Source organism: Neofelis nebulosa, chromosome 9, assembly GCF_028018385.1.
Source record: "Neofelis nebulosa isolate mNeoNeb1 chromosome 9, mNeoNeb1.pri, whole genome shotgun sequence".
Classification (NCBI taxonomy): domain Eukaryota; kingdom Metazoa; phylum Chordata; class Mammalia; order Carnivora; family Felidae; genus Neofelis; species Neofelis nebulosa.
The window spans coordinates 61,521,724-61,539,000 of NC_080790.1; the positions used below are offsets into that span (position 1 = coordinate 61,521,724).

General features: G+C 42.1%; 1 protein-coding gene across 1 annotated transcript; it reads right to left on the reverse strand.

Annotated features, from left to right (window-relative positions):
- Positions 1 to 14,967: 14,967 nt before the first annotated feature.
- On the reverse strand, positions 14,968 to 17,275 carry C9H2orf74 (chromosome 9 C2orf74 homolog). Its single transcript, XM_058683998.1, has 5 exons — positions 17,130 to 17,275; positions 16,843 to 17,036; positions 16,499 to 16,612; positions 16,217 to 16,397; positions 14,968 to 15,440 (listed from the first exon to the last, which is right to left on the reverse strand). The coding sequence occupies exons 2-5, from the start codon at positions 16,956 to 16,958 to the stop codon at positions 15,219 to 15,221; spliced, it is 633 nt and encodes a 210-aa protein (XP_058539981.1). The 5' UTR covers positions 16,959 to 17,036; positions 17,130 to 17,275; the 3' UTR covers positions 14,968 to 15,218.
- Positions 17,276 to 17,277: the final 2 nt, after the last annotated feature.

Consider the following 17,277-nt stretch of genomic DNA (forward strand, 5'->3'; position numbering starts at 1 on the left):
CCCACATTGCGGGTAGAGATTACACAAATAATATTACTAATAGAACATTACATGGTAAGATATATATATATATATATATATATATATATATATATATATATATATATATGTAACCTGGGGGAAAACAAGACTTACCAGAAAACATACAAAGGCAGAAGCTATAATTACTAAAATTTTATGTGAAAAAAATATTTTCTAACATTTATACAAAAAATTATCCCAATGGAAGTGACTTTATTAAAATGGAAATGGAAAAGGTATTATTCTTTGTAGGTAATTGATCAAGAATTAAATTGACCTTGGGCACCTGGGTGGCTCAGTCAGTTGAGCACCTGACTCTTGGGTTTGGCTCAGGTCATGGTATTGAGCCCCGCATCTGGCTCTGCATTAAGCTTGGAGCCTGCTTGGGATTCTCTCTCTCTCCCTCTGCCCCTCTCCCCACAGCTTGTGCTCTCTCTCAAAAAAAAAATAAATAAGTAAATAAAAATAAAAAATTGGCCTAAAAGAAATTGCTCCAAAAAATAATTTTCACAAAGAAAATCTTCAGAATTAATGTAATTATTATTAAAATATTTGTCTTTGGGACACCTGGGTGGGTACGTTGGTTAAGTGTCCAACACTTGATCTCTCTGTTTAGGTCATGACTTCACGGTTCATGAGACTGAGCCCAGCATCCAGCTCTGAGCTGACAGCTCAGAGCCTGCTTGGGATTCTCTTTCTCCCTCCCTCTCTGCCCCTCCCCTGCTCTCGCGTGTGCATGTCCTCTCTCTCTCTCTCTCTCTCTCTCTCTCTCTCTCTCAAAATAAATAAAAATGAAAAATAAAATATTTGTCTTTAAAAACCAGTGAAGGGGCGCCTGGGTGGCGCAGTCGGTTAAGCGTCCGACTTCAGCCAGGTCACGATCTCGCGTTCCGTGAGTTCGAGCCCCGCGTCAGGCTCTGGGCTGATGGCTCAGAGCCTGGAGCCTGTTTCTGATTCTGTGTCTCCCTCTCTCTCTGCCCCTCCCCCGTTCATGCTCTGTCTCTCTCTGTCCCAAAAATAAATAAAAAACGTTGAAAAAAAAGTTTAAAAAAAAAAATAAAATTATAAAAAATAAAAAATAAAAAAAAAATAAAATAAATAAAAACCAGTGAAGGGTCTCAAAGAGATATCTGTACACCCATGATCACAGCAGCATTATTCACAACAGCTAAAATGTGGAAGTAACCCAGTGTACATTCACAGATGAATGGATAAGCAAACTGGTATATGCATACAATAGACCATTACCCTTACAAAGGAAGGAAAGTCTGACATATGCTACAACATGGATCAATCTTGAGGTTCACTTTATGCTACTAATGTGAACTTAGCATATTAACATTATGTTAAGTGAAATAAGCCAGTCACAAAAAGACAAATACTGCATGATTCCACTTATCTGAAGTGTTTAAAGTAGTCAGATTCACAGAGACAGAGAGAATAGTGGTGGCAAGGGGCTGGAGGGAGGGCGGCATGGGAGTTATTGTTTAATGGGTGTAGAGTTTCAGTTTTACAAGATAAAAAGAGTCCTGGAGATGGACAGTGGTGATGGTTGCACCACATTTTGAACGTATTCGATACCACTGACCTGTACACTGAATGGTTAGGATGGTAAATTTTGTTATGTGTGTTTTGCCACACACACAAATCAATGAATCGATGAGTAAAAGACTGTTGGAGAAGAGCATATTCACACAGTATGAAGGTGCCTCACACACACACACACACACACACACACACACACACACACACACACACAAACTCATACAGTTTGCCGCTTAATTACAAAAGGGAGAAGTGATCTTTACAAAGGAGAAATCTGGATGCAAGAGATGAATCAGAGGAATCTACCCCCAAAACCAAGAGCACACTGTATACTCTGTATGTTAGCTAACTTGACAATAAATTATATATAAAAAATAAAGGAAGGTTTTTTCCATTTCTAAAAAAAAAAAAAAACAGTCACTGCTCTACATCCTACTTCTTACAGCACGGAAAAAGAGAGAGAGAGAAAACGAGACTAACCACCTTAACCAAATGATCAAACTCAGCATCACCAACAGTGGAGCAAATGGACATGGATACACCGTCACCCATGCAGTATTCCTGTGCAAAGTGCTTAATCTGAATCAAAGCATGCAGAAACAACCAGAAAAGCCCAAACTGAGGGAAATGCTGCACGATGGGGCTGGCTTGGACTCTTTGCAAATAAATATTTCGTGAATGTCAAAGGAAGACTAGAGAGGGGTGCCAGGCTGTGGCTCAGTCAGAGCATCCGACTCTTGATCTTGGGGTGGTGAGTCTGAGCCCCACCTTGGGTGTGGAGACTACTTTTTAAAAAGGGGGGCACCTCTGTGGCTCAGTCAGTTAAGTGTCTGGCTTTGGCTCAGGTCATGATCTCATGGCTTGTGGATTCAAGCCCCACATCAGGCTCTGTGCTGACAGCTCAGAGCCTGGAGCCTGATTTGGATTCGGTGTGTGCCTCTCTCTCTGCCTCTCCCCCACTTGCGCTCGGTCTCTCTTTCTCAAAAATAAACATTAAAAAAAAGAAGAAGACGATGACTGAAGAAATGTGACAACTAAGTGCAATGCACAATCCTAGAGCTCCTGAATCCAAAACAGTTTAAAATGACAAAATTGGGGAAATTTAATTTGCATTTAAATTGCATTTCAGACTGCTTATTGAATAACATTGGGTCAATGTTAAATTTTCTGAGCATTGAATTTTGGTTAGAAAGGAGAACATTCTTGTTCTTTGGAGAGAAGGGCAGATTATTTAGGGGGTAAAGTGTCATGAGGTCTGCAATGAACTCAACTGATTCGGAGAAAAGAAACAGATAAAGCAGGTGTGGCAAAATGTTGACAATTTGTGACTCTAGGTGAAGAATATCTGAGGGCTCCTTGTACTATTCTTGCAACTCCTCTGTAAGCTTGAAATTTTTTTTTCAGAATAAAAATTGAGGGAAGAAGTTCAGTCAAAACATCTTCAGGCTCAAAGCAGTGGGCTCCACTCTTTGTAACCATCTGTTCCTGAGATGGGTAAATATCACACCACAACATTTACTGAACCGCTACTGTGTGTCCAAGTCTGCTCAATGATGTAGTGACTGCAAAAGTGAACAGGGCTCCGGCTCTGGTAGAGGAGACCAGTGTGACTTCATCTTCATGGCAAATACAGAGCACCCTGGGAGCATGGAGGAGAAAGTGCCTAATTTGACTGCAGGGAGTGTGGTGCTTGGGTAGGTCTTTTCTCAAAGGAGGTTTGAAGAGTGAGTAAGAGAAGGAACAACAGAGGGAGCAGCTGTTCCCAGAAGCACCCAGGCACAGAAGCCTCAAGAAGCACACGGTGCCAAGGTGGTGATGAATGCGAGTGATATAAGGGGGTAACAGGACATAAGCGTGCAAGGGGCCAAAATGTCCAACATGAAAAACCTCGTTTGCCTGGCTCAGGAGCTTGGACTTTGTAGGATAGACAACTACATGGACGGAAAACTGTTCAGGTGATCTAAATGGAGAAATATCATAATCGGACTTGTGTTTTAGAAAAATCATTCTTGGGGCGTCTTGGTGGCTCAATCGGTTAAGTGTCCAACTCAATTTTGGCTGAGGTCATGATCTCATGGTTTGTGGGATTGAGCCCCATGTCGGGCTCTGCGCTGACATGTGGAACCTGCTTGGGATTCTCTCTCCCCCTCTCTCCTCCTCCCCCATCCTTGCTCACACATGCAACCTCTCTCTCAAAATAAACTTCAAAAAAATTTTTTAAAAAGAAAAATCATTCTTAATAAACTTTGCACAATGGGCAGGCATGGGCCAAAAACTGGGAGGAAGGCGATTTCTTAAGGTGGAGATGAGGCCACAGATTAGGGAGAGATTTGAAAGTTGAGTCTGTGAGCCAGTCAGATATTGGAGTGTAGCAGAGGAAATGTTTTTCAGTGGCTGAGACTTTCCACTTGGTTAGTCAATATCACCCTGAGAGACAGGAATGAAAAGAGCCTGGGAGAGGGCTTAGGTTAGAACTCCAGAGAGCAACATTCAAGGGATGAGCGGAGAAGGTGGAGTCTGAAAAGGAGCAACTGAAAGAGGAAGAAAACAAAGAAGGCATTTCATCATGGAAGCCAAGGCCCATAACAGAGGGAGTGGTCAGCAGTGTTAGATATCGGAAAGTGCAGGTAGGATAAGAAATTGTTCTCTGGATTTAACAAGAGTGTTGATGGGCCCTTTGCACAGAGCAGTGTCAGTGAATGATGGGAGCAGAAGCTAGGTCACAGTATACAGAGGAGTTATGGGAGGTGAAAAGGTGGAGGGCGTGCTTTCAAAATGTCTGATAAGGATAAGAGAAATCGACAGTAGCTAGGTGGGCATATGGGATGGAGGGAGGTTTTGCCTTTTCCCTTTACAAGTTTTCATATGCTGATGTGGAGTAGCTGGTGAGAAAAAGGGATCCCTGTCCAGATGGTGGGGCAAAGGCCCAGAAGCAAGGGGAGGAGAGGAGTCCAAATGCAGGTGAGGTCAACATGAGATAGGAAGACCCAGAGAAAGGATAAGAATGGATGTTTTGGGGGCACTTGGATCGCTCAGTTGGTTAAGCATCTGACTTCAGCTCAGGTCATGATCTTATAGTTTGTGAGGTCGAGTCCCACATTGGGTGAACTCAAGCCCCACTTCAGGTGAGCTCGAGTCCTGCTTTGGGTGAGCACAAGCCCTGGGTGAGCCCCACTTCTCTCTCTCTCTCTCCCCCTCTCTCCTCTTCTTTCTTCCTCTCTCCCCCCACCCCGTCTCTGCCCCTCATAGGATTCTCTCTCTCTCTCTCTCTCTCTCTCTCTCTGCCCCTTGCTCACTTGAGCCCTCTATGTCTCAAAAAAAAAAAAAAAAAAAGAATTGATGTTCTTGGGTTTGTTTTGAGAGGGAGACAGAGCTCACACACACATGTGAACTGTGGGAATGCGGGGCAGTAAAGGGGGTAGAGAGAGAGAATCTTAAGCAGACTCCATGCCCAGTGCAGAGCCCTACTTGGGGCTCAGTCTCACAACTGTAAGATCACAACCTCAGTGGAAATCAAGAGTCAGAAGCTTAACCGACTGAGCCACCCAGATGGCCCTGGATGGATGTTTCTATACCAAGCTTGGTTTTTCTCAGTTTGATTTGGGGATGGGGAGAGAACAACTTTAGGTTCAGGCATCTTGCCTAAAGTGAGCATGATGTCCTGACAGGCTTTGGGGGGAAGAAATGCAGAATGTTCTAAGTATGTGTTTCTTCCCATCTGCCCTGGGGTAAGCCCAAATCATTGTCACCTTTTCTACACATAACTAACTCCACCACATTTTCTCTATGTCTACAGAAAGGAGTTGAAAAGTCTATGTCCAGGATTGACTCTTACAATGCATTAGAGAATCAGAACTTTGATTCAAGTTTCACATCACAGTAGATCTATGAGCTGCTAAGATTCTGCTGTTGAGAAAGTCACTACTCTCAAAGCCTGTGCTGCAGTATGGCTTCATTACACTAACAGTTATTGAGTTACCAATATACACATCTGCCCTAAGCACACGATAGCCTGTAGGGCACTTTGTATGGCATTGGCTCTCAAGCCATGTTCCCTTCACCCACCAGCTAGCCATGAGGAAGGAGCCCTTCCTCCTCTTCACCCCAAGGCCAGAGCTATGCCAGCACACACTGCAGTGTGGGAAAACATCTGATGACTGAATGAGGAAAGGGAAACATACTTCTCAAACCTGAATGTTCCAGCCTATTTACCTAGGCTATAAAATCAATTCAGTAGGCATCTGCCATCATTTTTATCTTAATGAAATAGAATAGAGTTTAAATTATTGGAGTGATTCCGTATGATAAAGGCAAATGTTGTTCCTTAAATCATTCTGTGTGTGTGTGTGTGTGTGTGTGTGTGTGTGTGTGTGGTTACACTAAGGTGTTGCTTTTTTTTCTAATTGGAAAGCCACAGCTGTAGCAAACACAAAGACAAATACAACAGCTTACAACTACCTGTTGATTTGCTTTGCTCATTGGAGAATCCCCAGTGCCTAGCACACAACAGTTCTCAGTAACTATTGGGTAAATGAATAAACTCATAAGAGTAAAGGAAGACATTGAAGGGATTATGAGAGGAGGGAACTGGGCCTTTGAAGGATGGATGGAATTTTGACAGCTAGAAGATGGGAGAGGTAGGTCCAAACCAAAGAAAAAAAGCTTTAACAAAGATGGGAAAGTAATTAGGGGAAGGAGAACATGGTGGGCAATCAGGCTATAATGAGCCCCCCACCCCCACCCCCCGCTTCTTTCCCTCCAAGTACATGGAGCAGGGGCGGCAGCGGTGGGTTGCGCAGCCAAGGCCAAGATTAAGGCGAGACCCTGGTGACAAGGAATTGCCGCATAAGCAACTAAAAGAGCTGAAGGAGGCACTGTCCCAGCTGCGCCGTCGCTTAAGTGACAGGCAATGTGGCTTCCAAGCGCTCCAAGATTCGATTCAATTGTTTGCAAATCCATGGCCTGTGTTCCCACCATCATTAAACAGGCTCAGCAAAAGAAGTTCAGCCAATTCTACGAGGGTGAGAAGTATGAGCCCCTGCACCTGAAGCCCAGGAATATACGCGCCATGAGCCTGCCGCCCCGCCCCGGAGAACCCAACAAGGCCAAGCAGCCGGCAGCGGGAGGAGGCGGTACCCATGGCATGAGGCCTCGGCCTGAGCATTGTCGTCAGTAAAACGCAACTGGGGGGAAAAAAAAGCCTATAAGGAGGACAATTTGAAGACAGTGTGAAAGCCAATGTGAAAAAGGCTTTTTAGGGGCGCCTGGGTGGCTCAGTCAAGTTAAGTGTCTGACTTCGGCTCAGGTCGAGATCTCACGTCCTCGGCTCAGGTCGAGATCTCACGTCCGTGGTTTCACGCCCCATATCCGGCTCTGTGCTGACAGCTCAGAGCCTGGAGCCTGCTTTGGATTCTGTGTCTGTCTCTCTCCGCCTCAGCCCTGCTCCCACTTGCTCTCTGTCTCTTTGTCTCTCTCTCTCTCTCAAAAAAATGAATAAATATTTAAAAAAAAATTTTTTTAAGTCTTTTTACACCAAAAGTTAAGTGAATGTGTGCTGGGTTCTTCTCCTGCAGCAGTGTGAGACCATGCTGGCAGGCTGGAAGCCCGATGTCTGGACCCAGGTTTTGGATCCGCCACTTAAATTCCTAACCTCTCTGTACTTTACCATTGTAAAATGGGGATGGTGTTACCCCTTATTTAAATAATTAGATACGACTACTAGTAACAAAATAGCAGTAACAAAATAATACCGAACAAGCTATTTTCCTCTCATGTAAAAACAGGCAGTCCATGGCAAATATGGATGCTATGCAATCATTGGAGCCCTGAGCTTACATCAACGATCCTCCACATGGGGCTTCCACATCAGGATTCAAGATGGCCCCCCAACACATCCATATTCCAACCAGCACGAAGAAGAGAGAGCCAATATATATCCTCAACCTTTAAAAAAAATTTTTATGTTTGTTTATTTTTGAGAGACAGAGAGAGAGGCTGGAGGAGGCATAGAGTGAGGGAGACAGAGGATCTGAAGCAAGCTCTGCATTGACAGCAGAAAGCCTGATGTGGGGCTTGAACCCATGAACGGTGAGATCATGACCTGAGCTGAACTCAGACACTCAACCAACTGAGCCACCCAGGTGCCCTACCCTCAACCTTTAAGACACAGCTGGGCACTTCTGTTTAGACCCTGTTGGCTATAACATGTCACATGGTAATTCCTAGGGAGGAAAACTGGGAAATACAGTCCTTATTCTAGTCTGCCACAAGCTCAGACCACATTTGGGAATTCTGTTACCAAAAAAGAAGGAAAAAATAGATACTGGGGGACAACTAGCAGTGTCTGCCACCCAACCTCATAGGCAGTGTGAAGTTAAAGAAGTTAATACAACTAAAGCTATTAGAACAGTTCCAGGCATGTAGGACGCACTTGATAAATGTTTTCATTGTTTTCTCCTCAGCCTCCCTGTGATTTTCTCTACTCCTATACACCGCTACCACCAAACTCCAAATCTCCTAAGTTGACATTCTAGCCTAGGTTTCCCAGCCAAGCCAAAGGCGACTCCTGTAGCCAACGATCTGCTTTGTCAAAGACTCTGCTTTGTCAAAGACGGCTTTACAACCACTCCCATATCCTTACCTGCAGGAATAAGGAGAGATAAAAGGGGGGTGTGCCTCTCTTCTTTTAAGGGCATGACTCAGAAGTGGCAGACATCACTTCTACGCTTACCTCAATGGCCAGAACTTACATGCCACTAGAGAAAATATGGAGGAGGGGGTTGTTACTATAAAAAAGACAGGTAGAATGGATATTTAGAGAATAACCTATAAGCTCTGGCTCACCGCCACTTCCCTGAACCTGCTCCTCCTATTTCCCTCCTGGTTTCTCTCTGTAGGCCGTGGGCATCGCCATCTGTAGTAATTCAAGGGCTGGATGTGCCACTCAGCTGTGACTCTGCCCCGGCCTTGTCTCCAGAGCATCACACTGCACAGCTCAGGCACCATCCATGTGCCAATCTATACCTCACACTGAGTTGTAATATAGTGAGTGAATGAATGAATGAATAGGAGAGAAGGGAAAGCCTACCTTTTAGTAGAATGCCAACTAAAATTCTTTCTCAATAAGTAAAAACTACTTATTATTTTTACAGTGGAGAAATCCAACAGACACCATATATATATATTTTTTTAAACAACAGATACCATCTTAACCAAGTGACAAAAATTAAATTACATTATATCTATGGGACAAATTGGGAGCACATGCCTCCTGATATGATGCACTGAGATCACAGAATCACTTCTAGAACATTTCTGCCAAAGATCCATGACCTGAACCTAATCATAAAGGAACATCAGGCAGGCCTCTGACTCTTGGTCTTGGCTCAGGCCATGATCTCAGAGTTTGTGAGTTTGAGCTCTGAGTGGGGCTCCACACTGACCTTGTGGAATCTGCTTGGAATTCTCTCTCTCTTCCTCCTTCTGTGTCCCTCCTCCACTTGCGTCCTCTCTCTCAAAATAAATAAATAAATAAACTTAAAACAAAAGAAAGAAACATCAGGCAGACCCAAACAGTGAGGGACGTTCTATAAAGTAACTGGCCTGCAATATTCAAAAGGTCAAGGTCAGAAAAGTCAAGGCAAGTCTGAGGAACTGGTCCACATTGAAGGACATCAAAGAGATGTTACAACAAAATGAAAAACGTTATTCTGAATTGGATCCTGGACTTTAGAAAAATATAATGGGACAACTGGCAAATCTCAAATGTAGGTTAAATGACAATAGTGTATCAATGTTAACTGATGGTCGACCTGTGGTTATATGGAAGAATGTCCCAATTTTTAGGAAGTATGGGCTAAAGTACTAAGGGTAAATGATACAGCATGTTTGCGTCTTACTCTCAAATGCTTACAAGACACAAATACGTATACATGGAGACTATGAATAATAAAACAAATGTGTACACTGCTAACCTGGGAATCTGAGTTAAGGCACACGATTTTGTACTACTCTTGCGACTTTTCTGTAAATTTGAAATTACTTCAGTATAAAAATTTTTTTTCTAAAAATCGTCCCAGTTTGCTGTCAGCGTTTGATGTTATTTTTTGCTGAACAGAAGGCTTTTGGTTTTTTTTTTTTAATAGTCCAATATCAAACGTTTCCCTTTTGGCTTTTGGATGATGTGTCCAGCTTGGAGTAGTCATTTGAAGACAGTCCCTGGGTCAACAGCTAATTAAAGAGGAAAGGTAGCAAGTTTGCAAGAGAAGCACCATTAGGCATTGAGAAAGAATTGCTCAACTTTTCACTGAATCCATGACTTAGGAGATGGAAACAGACTCTGAAAGCTTTACTGATCACTGAGCATCTTCAGTTGAATTTCTGGCAAATACCTCAAATTCAACAGATCTAAAAACCAGCTAATCTCTTTTCTCCAATTAGTCCCCTCTTTGGACTTTCCTATTTCTGACAGTCCCTCAAGTATCCCAACTCAGAAGTCATCTTGGTGCCCTCCTCATTTTCCTCACACATCTCACCAGAAACTGACATTCGTTACTCTCTTCATAATCTCCTTGTGTGCTGCCACTTCCCTATCCTGGATCCTCATCCTTCAAACCTGAATTGTCCCTAGAGCCATCTCCATTTATCTTCTGGTTGCAACTCTTGATAACCTAATCCTGGAGGAAAAATCTCATGCCTCTGCCCCCTCCCATTACTATGTAGAAACATGAAACCAGGTATCAACTTCTAATCCTTAGAGCTCTCATGCAACCAGAAGACAAAACAAATTTACAAATCAAATACAAACAAAAGCATAAAACCAATAAAATACAAATTAACATTTGTTCTTTGACTGTTCTACTGTTCACCCCATAGTTGTGGCACCAATGACCTACTGGAAATTCCGTGTGCCTGTACTACCATGGGCACTGATGGCCAATGATCCCACCATTTTCTTCTACTGGAACATTTACAAAACCATAATTATTATAGTCAATCACCAGGAAATTGGTCTTCATTTGACATAGATGCATGATTTACATATTAATTCCTCCTCTAATCTTTTCTCTTCAGCTTGTGACAAAGTAATTTGGTACCCTAAATACAGATGCAGATATGGTCAATGAAACCATGACATCATATAGGAATACACACCAATAAATCATCATCCACATAACTCTGAATTGTCTTATATTAAAATTTTAGATAGGGGTGTCTGGGTGGCTGAATTGGTTAAGTATCCAAGTCTTGGTTTCAGGTCAGGTCATGATCTCATGGTTTGTAGGATTGAGCCTTGTATTGGACTCTGCGCTGACAGCACAGAGTCTGGTTGGGATTCTCTCTCCCCACTCCTCTCTCTGCCCCTCCCTCAGTCATGCTCATGCACATGTGCTGTCTCTCAAAATAAATAAATTTATAAATAAATAAAGATGTAAATATTCATAGCAACATTATTCACAAGAAAAAAGAAGCAACACAAGTGGAATGGATAAACAAAATGTGGTATGTACATACAAATGGAATATTATTCAGGCTTACAAAGTAAGGGAATTCTTTATATTATAGGGAAAGGACAGTCTCTTCAATAAATGGTGCTGGGAAAACTGACAGCTACATGAAAAAGAATGAAACTGGGCCACTTTCTTACACCAGACACAAAAAATAAACTCAGAATGAATTAAAGACCTAAATGTGAGACTTGAAACCATAAAACCCATAGAAGAAAACATAGGCAATAATTTCTCTGACATCCATCCATTATTCTAGATATTTCTCCTTGGGTAAAGGAAGCAAAAGCAAAAATAAACTATTGGGACTACACCAGAAAAAAAGCTTTTGCACAGCTGAAGGAAACCATCAACAAAACAAATGAGAGAATACAGAATGAGAGAAGATATTTGCAAATGATATATTCGATAAGGGCCTAATACCTAAACATATAAAGAACTTATATAATTCAACATCAAAAAAATAAATAATCCTTTTAAAAAATGGGCAGAGAACCTAGACATTTTTCCAAAGATAACAAACAGATGGTCAATAGACACGTGAAAAGATGCTCAATATCAATAATCATTAGGGAACTGCAAACCAAAACCAAAATGAGAGATACATTTATATCTATCAGAATGGTTAGAATCCCAAAGATAAGAAATAACAAGTTGGTGAGGATGTAGAGAAAAAGGAACCCTTGTTCCTGTTGGTGAGGATGTAAATTGGTACAGTCGTTGTGGAATAGAGTATGGAGGTTCCTCAAAAAATTAAAAATAGAAATACTATATTATCCAGTAATTCCCTTGGTATTTACCCAGGGAAAGTGAAAACACTAATTTGAGAAGATATCTGCATGCCTATGTTCATTGCAGCATTATTTATAATAGCCAAGATATGGAAACAACCCAAGTGTGCACAGATATAGATGAATGGATAAAGAAGATGTGAGATGTGTATGTATATATTACACACAAACACATACGCATATACACAGTGGAATATTACTCAGCCATCAAAAGGATGAGATCTGGCCATTTGTGACAACACGGATGGACCTAGAGGGTATGATGCTAAGTGAAATAAGTCAGTCAGAGAAAGGCAAATTCCACATGATTTCACTTCTATGTGGAATCTAAAAAACAAAATGAATAAATGACAACCAGAAACAGACCCAGGAACACAGAGAACTAACTAATGGTTGTCAGAGGGGAGAGAGGGGGGATGGGTAAATGGGTGAAGGAGAGGGGCAGGTCCAGGCTTCTAGTTACAGAATGAATAAGTCAGAGATAAAAGGTACAATATAGGGTATTGTGATAGTCTTGTGTGATGACAGACGGTAGCTACACTTGTGGTGAGCACCGCATAATGTGTTGACTTGTTGAATCACTATGATGTACACCTGAAACTAATGTGACATTGTATTAACTATACTTTAATTTTTCTTAAAAAGGAGGGAAGTTCTTGACCCATGGATGAATCTTGAAAATATCACCCTAGGTGAAATAATCACATATACTGTGATTCCACTTATATGAGGTACTTAGAGTAATCAAATTCATAGAGACAAAAAGTAGAATGGTGCTTACCAGGGGTTGGGGCAGGCTGAAAGAAGGATTAGGCTTACTAGGCACAGAGTTACAAGTTTTGCGAGATGCAAAGAGCTCTGTGGTGGTGGTTGTCCAAGGTAAATGTACTTTACACCATTTACTTTTATTTTTATTATTACTATTATTATTTTTAAATATTTGTTTCTGAGAGAGAGAAAGAGCACATGAGCAGGGGAGGGGGAGAGAGAGAGGGAAGCAGAGGATCTGAAGCAGTCTTCGGGCTCTGTGCTGACAGCAGAGAGTCCAACTTGGGGCTTGAACTCGCGAACCATGAGTTCATGACCTGAGCCGAAGTTGGACACTTAACCCACTGAACCACCTAGGTGCCCCTGTACTTTACACTATTAAACTATGCACTTAAAAATAGTTAAGATGGTAAATTTTATGTTATGTGTATTTTGCCACAATTTAAAAAAAATTTTAATATTATCATCAGGTGAAAGACCCAGATTTTTAAGTGCTGGTAGAGAGCTCATGGGCTCTGAATACTTTTGTAGACCATCCCCCCCTCTTCCCTGAAGTCCATACTGCTTTTATCCCTTCTCCACCCTATACCTCCAGCCTAGAATCCCAAGAGTGACCTTACTCTGACTCCTCACTACACTTCACTGTTCTCTCTCAACTCTCAATGACAACCTACAGCCCCAGGTAACTGGGGTCCACCAAACTTGACCCACATTCTCACTTTGTTTTGGCTTATGCCTTTCCCCAGCTGAAAAACACTCTTCCTTCTGCTTGTATTATCCAATCCTTCCATTCATTAAGTTCCTTCTCACAGTGGAACAACCCCAGACTACAAGGACTTCTCTCAATATCAAAGTGTGTCAATACTCTTCATTTAGGGGCGCCTGGGTGGCGCAGTCGGTTAAGCGTCCGACTGCAGCCAGGTCACGATCTCGCGGTCTGTGAGTTCGAGCCCCGCGTCAGGCTCTGGGCTGATGGCTCGGAGCCTGGAGCCTGTTTCCGATTCTGTGTCTCCCTCTCTCTCTGCCCCTCCCCCGTTCATGCTCTGTCTCTCTCTGTCCCAAAAATAAATAAAAAACGTTGAAAAAAAATTTAAAAAAAAATACTCTTCATTTAGAATTAGTCACATTCTAAATGTATCACTTACTCTTTCAATCACTCAACATTGAGCATGTGTCATACACATGACAATGTCCTAGACCCTGAATCAAATGCTATGTCTTCTGTCTTCTGCTTTTTAAAAAAATGTTTATTTTTGAGAGAGAGAGAGAGCAAGTAGGGGAGGGGCAGAGAGAGAGAGAGAGAGAGAGAGAGAGAGAGAGAGAGAGAGAGAGAGAATCTGAAGCAGCCTCCAGGCTCTGAGCTGTAAGCTCAGAGCCCAAGGCAGGGCTCGAACTCAGGAATTGCGAGATCATGACTTGAATTGAAGTCAGCTGCTTAACTGACTGAGCACCCCCCCTCCACCCCCCAGGCACCCCTTCTGCTCTTTCTTTTTTTAAGTTTGAGAGAGAGAGAGCGCACATGAGCAGTGATTGGGGGAGGGGCAGAGAGAGAGAGACAGAGAAAAGGAGAATCCCAAGCAGGCTCCATACTGTCAGTGCTGAACCCGATGCGGTGCTTGAACCCACAAACCTCGAAATCATGACCTGAGCCAAAATTAAGAGTCAGAAGCTTAACTAACTAGGCCACCCAGGCACCCCTTCTGCTTTTTATCTCTCTCATGGCCTCTTACACATTTAACAATGTTTACTGCAGCAGTTTGGATGATTTAATGGCCTATACTATCTTATTCCACATATGGACAGCAGATTTTAAACTACTGAAATCAAGAATAGTGTAAACTCAGGACTTGCCTGAAGCAACAGGATGTTTTGTTGGTGACGGTAGGGTTTTTTTCTAGCAATCTTACAAAGCAGCTGTCAGTTCGGGAGCCTGGGTGGTTCAGTGGGTGAACTGTCCAACTTCAGCTCAGGTCATGATCTCACGGTCCATGAGTTCAAGCCCCGCGTCAGGCTCTGTGCTGACAGCTCAGAGCCTGGAGCCTGCCTCAGATCCCGTGTCTCCCTCTCTCTCTGCTCCTCCCCCACTCATGCTCTAACTCTCTCTCTTAAAAATAAATAAACGTTAAAAAAAAAACAAACCCAAAGCAGTTGTCAGTACAATAAGGGTTTGAGGACTGAGTTCAACAAGGATTATGTGGTAGGAGATCCTAGTCCTTGTTATTGGAAGTTTCCATGATGATAACAGTAATGTCATTTGGTCATGAATGCCTGTGATGACAGCATCAAAAACATGCTATCCCCAAAGTTCCCCTTAAATATGACTTGCCTAACAGACATCTGCACAAACACAAATAACTTTATTCACATGTTAGAACAGTGTTTGAGTAGTGTTTTAAGGACACTTAATACAATACATTTCTTGAACTCAGATTCGAGTTAAAAAAAAAACTATATTCAAGCTCTGGGTATTTTACTTAAAAATTTTGCATGTAGCCCACTTGTTTCTGCACAAAGGTAAAATACTATCTGTATTTGCTTAATTCCCCATACTTTGCCATTTCATCATGATCTTGTACCCCCAGTCATTTCATTGTTCATCTAAGTTTACATTTCGTTTACCCACACTTTTCTGAGCTAATTTTCTCTCTTTATGTTCTAAAGGGTAGCTTTGAGGTTTCGGGTATTCCTTCCCAAGGTCCACAACAATTACCTCCCTAGAAAATGTCACTCCTTTTAAAGGTCTTCTGTGGTTTTCAACAGCTGATTGACTGCTGGTGATAGGTATGGGTGGTTTTTGCAAATCATCATCCTGCAAGAGAATGGGGCAACAGTCAAATGCTTAATTTATGAAAGCAACAAGCCCTTCTTTAAAACACCTAAGTTTATATTTTTAATTTAATTTATATTTTAAATTAAATATAGAAGCATTGTTCGTGAGAAACAGAAGAAGTGTTTCTAAGTGATACAGGAAAGCAGCGGTAATCCATCATGATCTCATTTTCATATTTCTATGGTTACAAAGGAGCCCCCTGCACTGTCATTCTGCCTCTGGGCTTAGGCCTTGTGTAAGGGAAGATGTGAACTGTCCCTATCAGGGAGCCCTGACAGGGAGCTCGAGAAAGTGTAGGGGTGATTGTATGCTGTTGTATAAGGAGCCTGGAACCAAAACGGGGGCGTGAGGCCTGGTCCTGAGCTTGGCTATGGGGGAAGAATGACCTTGAGCAATTCATCTCATTTTCTCATTTGTAACATGAAAGGGCTGGATCCCTAGATGATCTCCAAGGACTCCTCCAGCTCTGAGATCTTAGGATTCTGGGGAAAGCACAATGAAGGGGAACTATTAGGAACAACACAAATGTAAGAGTAAAGAATGGGAAAGTGTCTAGATTTGGCGCGTATGACTGGTTTAATAACACAGACTGATGAGCTAAGAAGATGGTTTGGATGACTGCAGACACGATGCTCCTTTCAGGTAAAAACTTAAGTTGCAGGCAAAGCCATGTCATTGGACCCAGCCAAGTCATTTACCACCTTTTCAATTAAACAAATTCTAAACAGCCCCTTGAGAGTAGAAAAGTCCGTCACCTCTTGACCATTTCCTTCAGCATTCTTAGGTTCTTGCTTCTCTCTTACTACGTCCTCCCCCTCTTCTTCCATGTTTTCTTTCTCTTCTAAGGGTGTGATCAACACTTCTTTACTCCGTCTCTGGACAAGAATGCCAGGCCTCATGGGTGCGTTCAAGTCTATGATTTGTGTCAGGAGAGTCCTAGATAATCGATCAGCAGGATTTTTAGAAATTCAGGCATGTTAGCCACCATTGCTATACCCCAAAATGACTTTCTACAACATTCTACGATACAGACTTACTTTTCTTGGTCTCTTGAAATGTTCGCCTCCACATTAGCAGCTAAACAACCTTCACCTCCATTACCATCTGCACAAGGGCGTTTTTCTGTCTGTACATCTTTCTTGCTTTGGAAACTGAAAATGAATAAGCAAAAAAATTCAGAAAAAGGAGAATGGCTCGAATTGAATGCTTGGCATAGAACATCACTTTTAAACAGGAAATTAGATTTCCTAAAATTCCTAAATGGACAAAGTAAGTAGCTATGGCGTTACTGGCTCTATCATAAATTGACTTAGATTATTTCTAGATACATTTGCTAGCATGACTTGAAATCTGATCCCAATTAATCAGCATGGATTTATACCATTTATATAAAAAAACCACCAATAAAAGGAGGATGCAAATGAAGCAAATTAGAAGGAGGATGAAGAAAGTGATTGCGGTGATTTCAAAGGCCAGAGGATTAGCCAGAAGACTCATCTACTCTCACAGTCACAGATCATGCAAATATTCTTTTCCAGCTTAGTTTGAATGTAGTTCTCTTGTTCTTTACGTTTTCTAGAAACAGAAGAACACAAGGCTATTTTCATTGTTGTCCTTTTGATCCACTTCATAAAAGATGCTCTGCTTGTTTCAATGAAGTTGACTCACACTGGCTAATTTCTCTCCATAAATATGGTGGGGGCTCAGGTGGTTGGAGGGGAGACTGAGCTGGGACACGTGGGATTGGCTCAGCTCACCTCCCCTCACCCCAAAAACTATCAAGAATCCAGAGGAGAGGAATTGGAGCAGCTGGAGC

Coding starts and splice junctions, on each gene's coding strand:
- C9H2orf74 (XM_058683998.1), bottom strand. CDS start 16,958: ATGAGTCTTCTGGCTAATCCTCTGGCCTTTGAAATCACCGCAATCACT. Junction 16,398..16,498: donor ATTTCAAGAGACCAAGAAAA/GTAAGTCTGTAT, acceptor TCGATTATCTAG/GACTCTCCTGACACAAATCA. Junction 15,441..16,216: donor CTGAAGGAAATGGTCAAGAG/GTGACGGACTTT, acceptor ATTCTCTTGCAG/GATGATGATTTGCAAAAACC.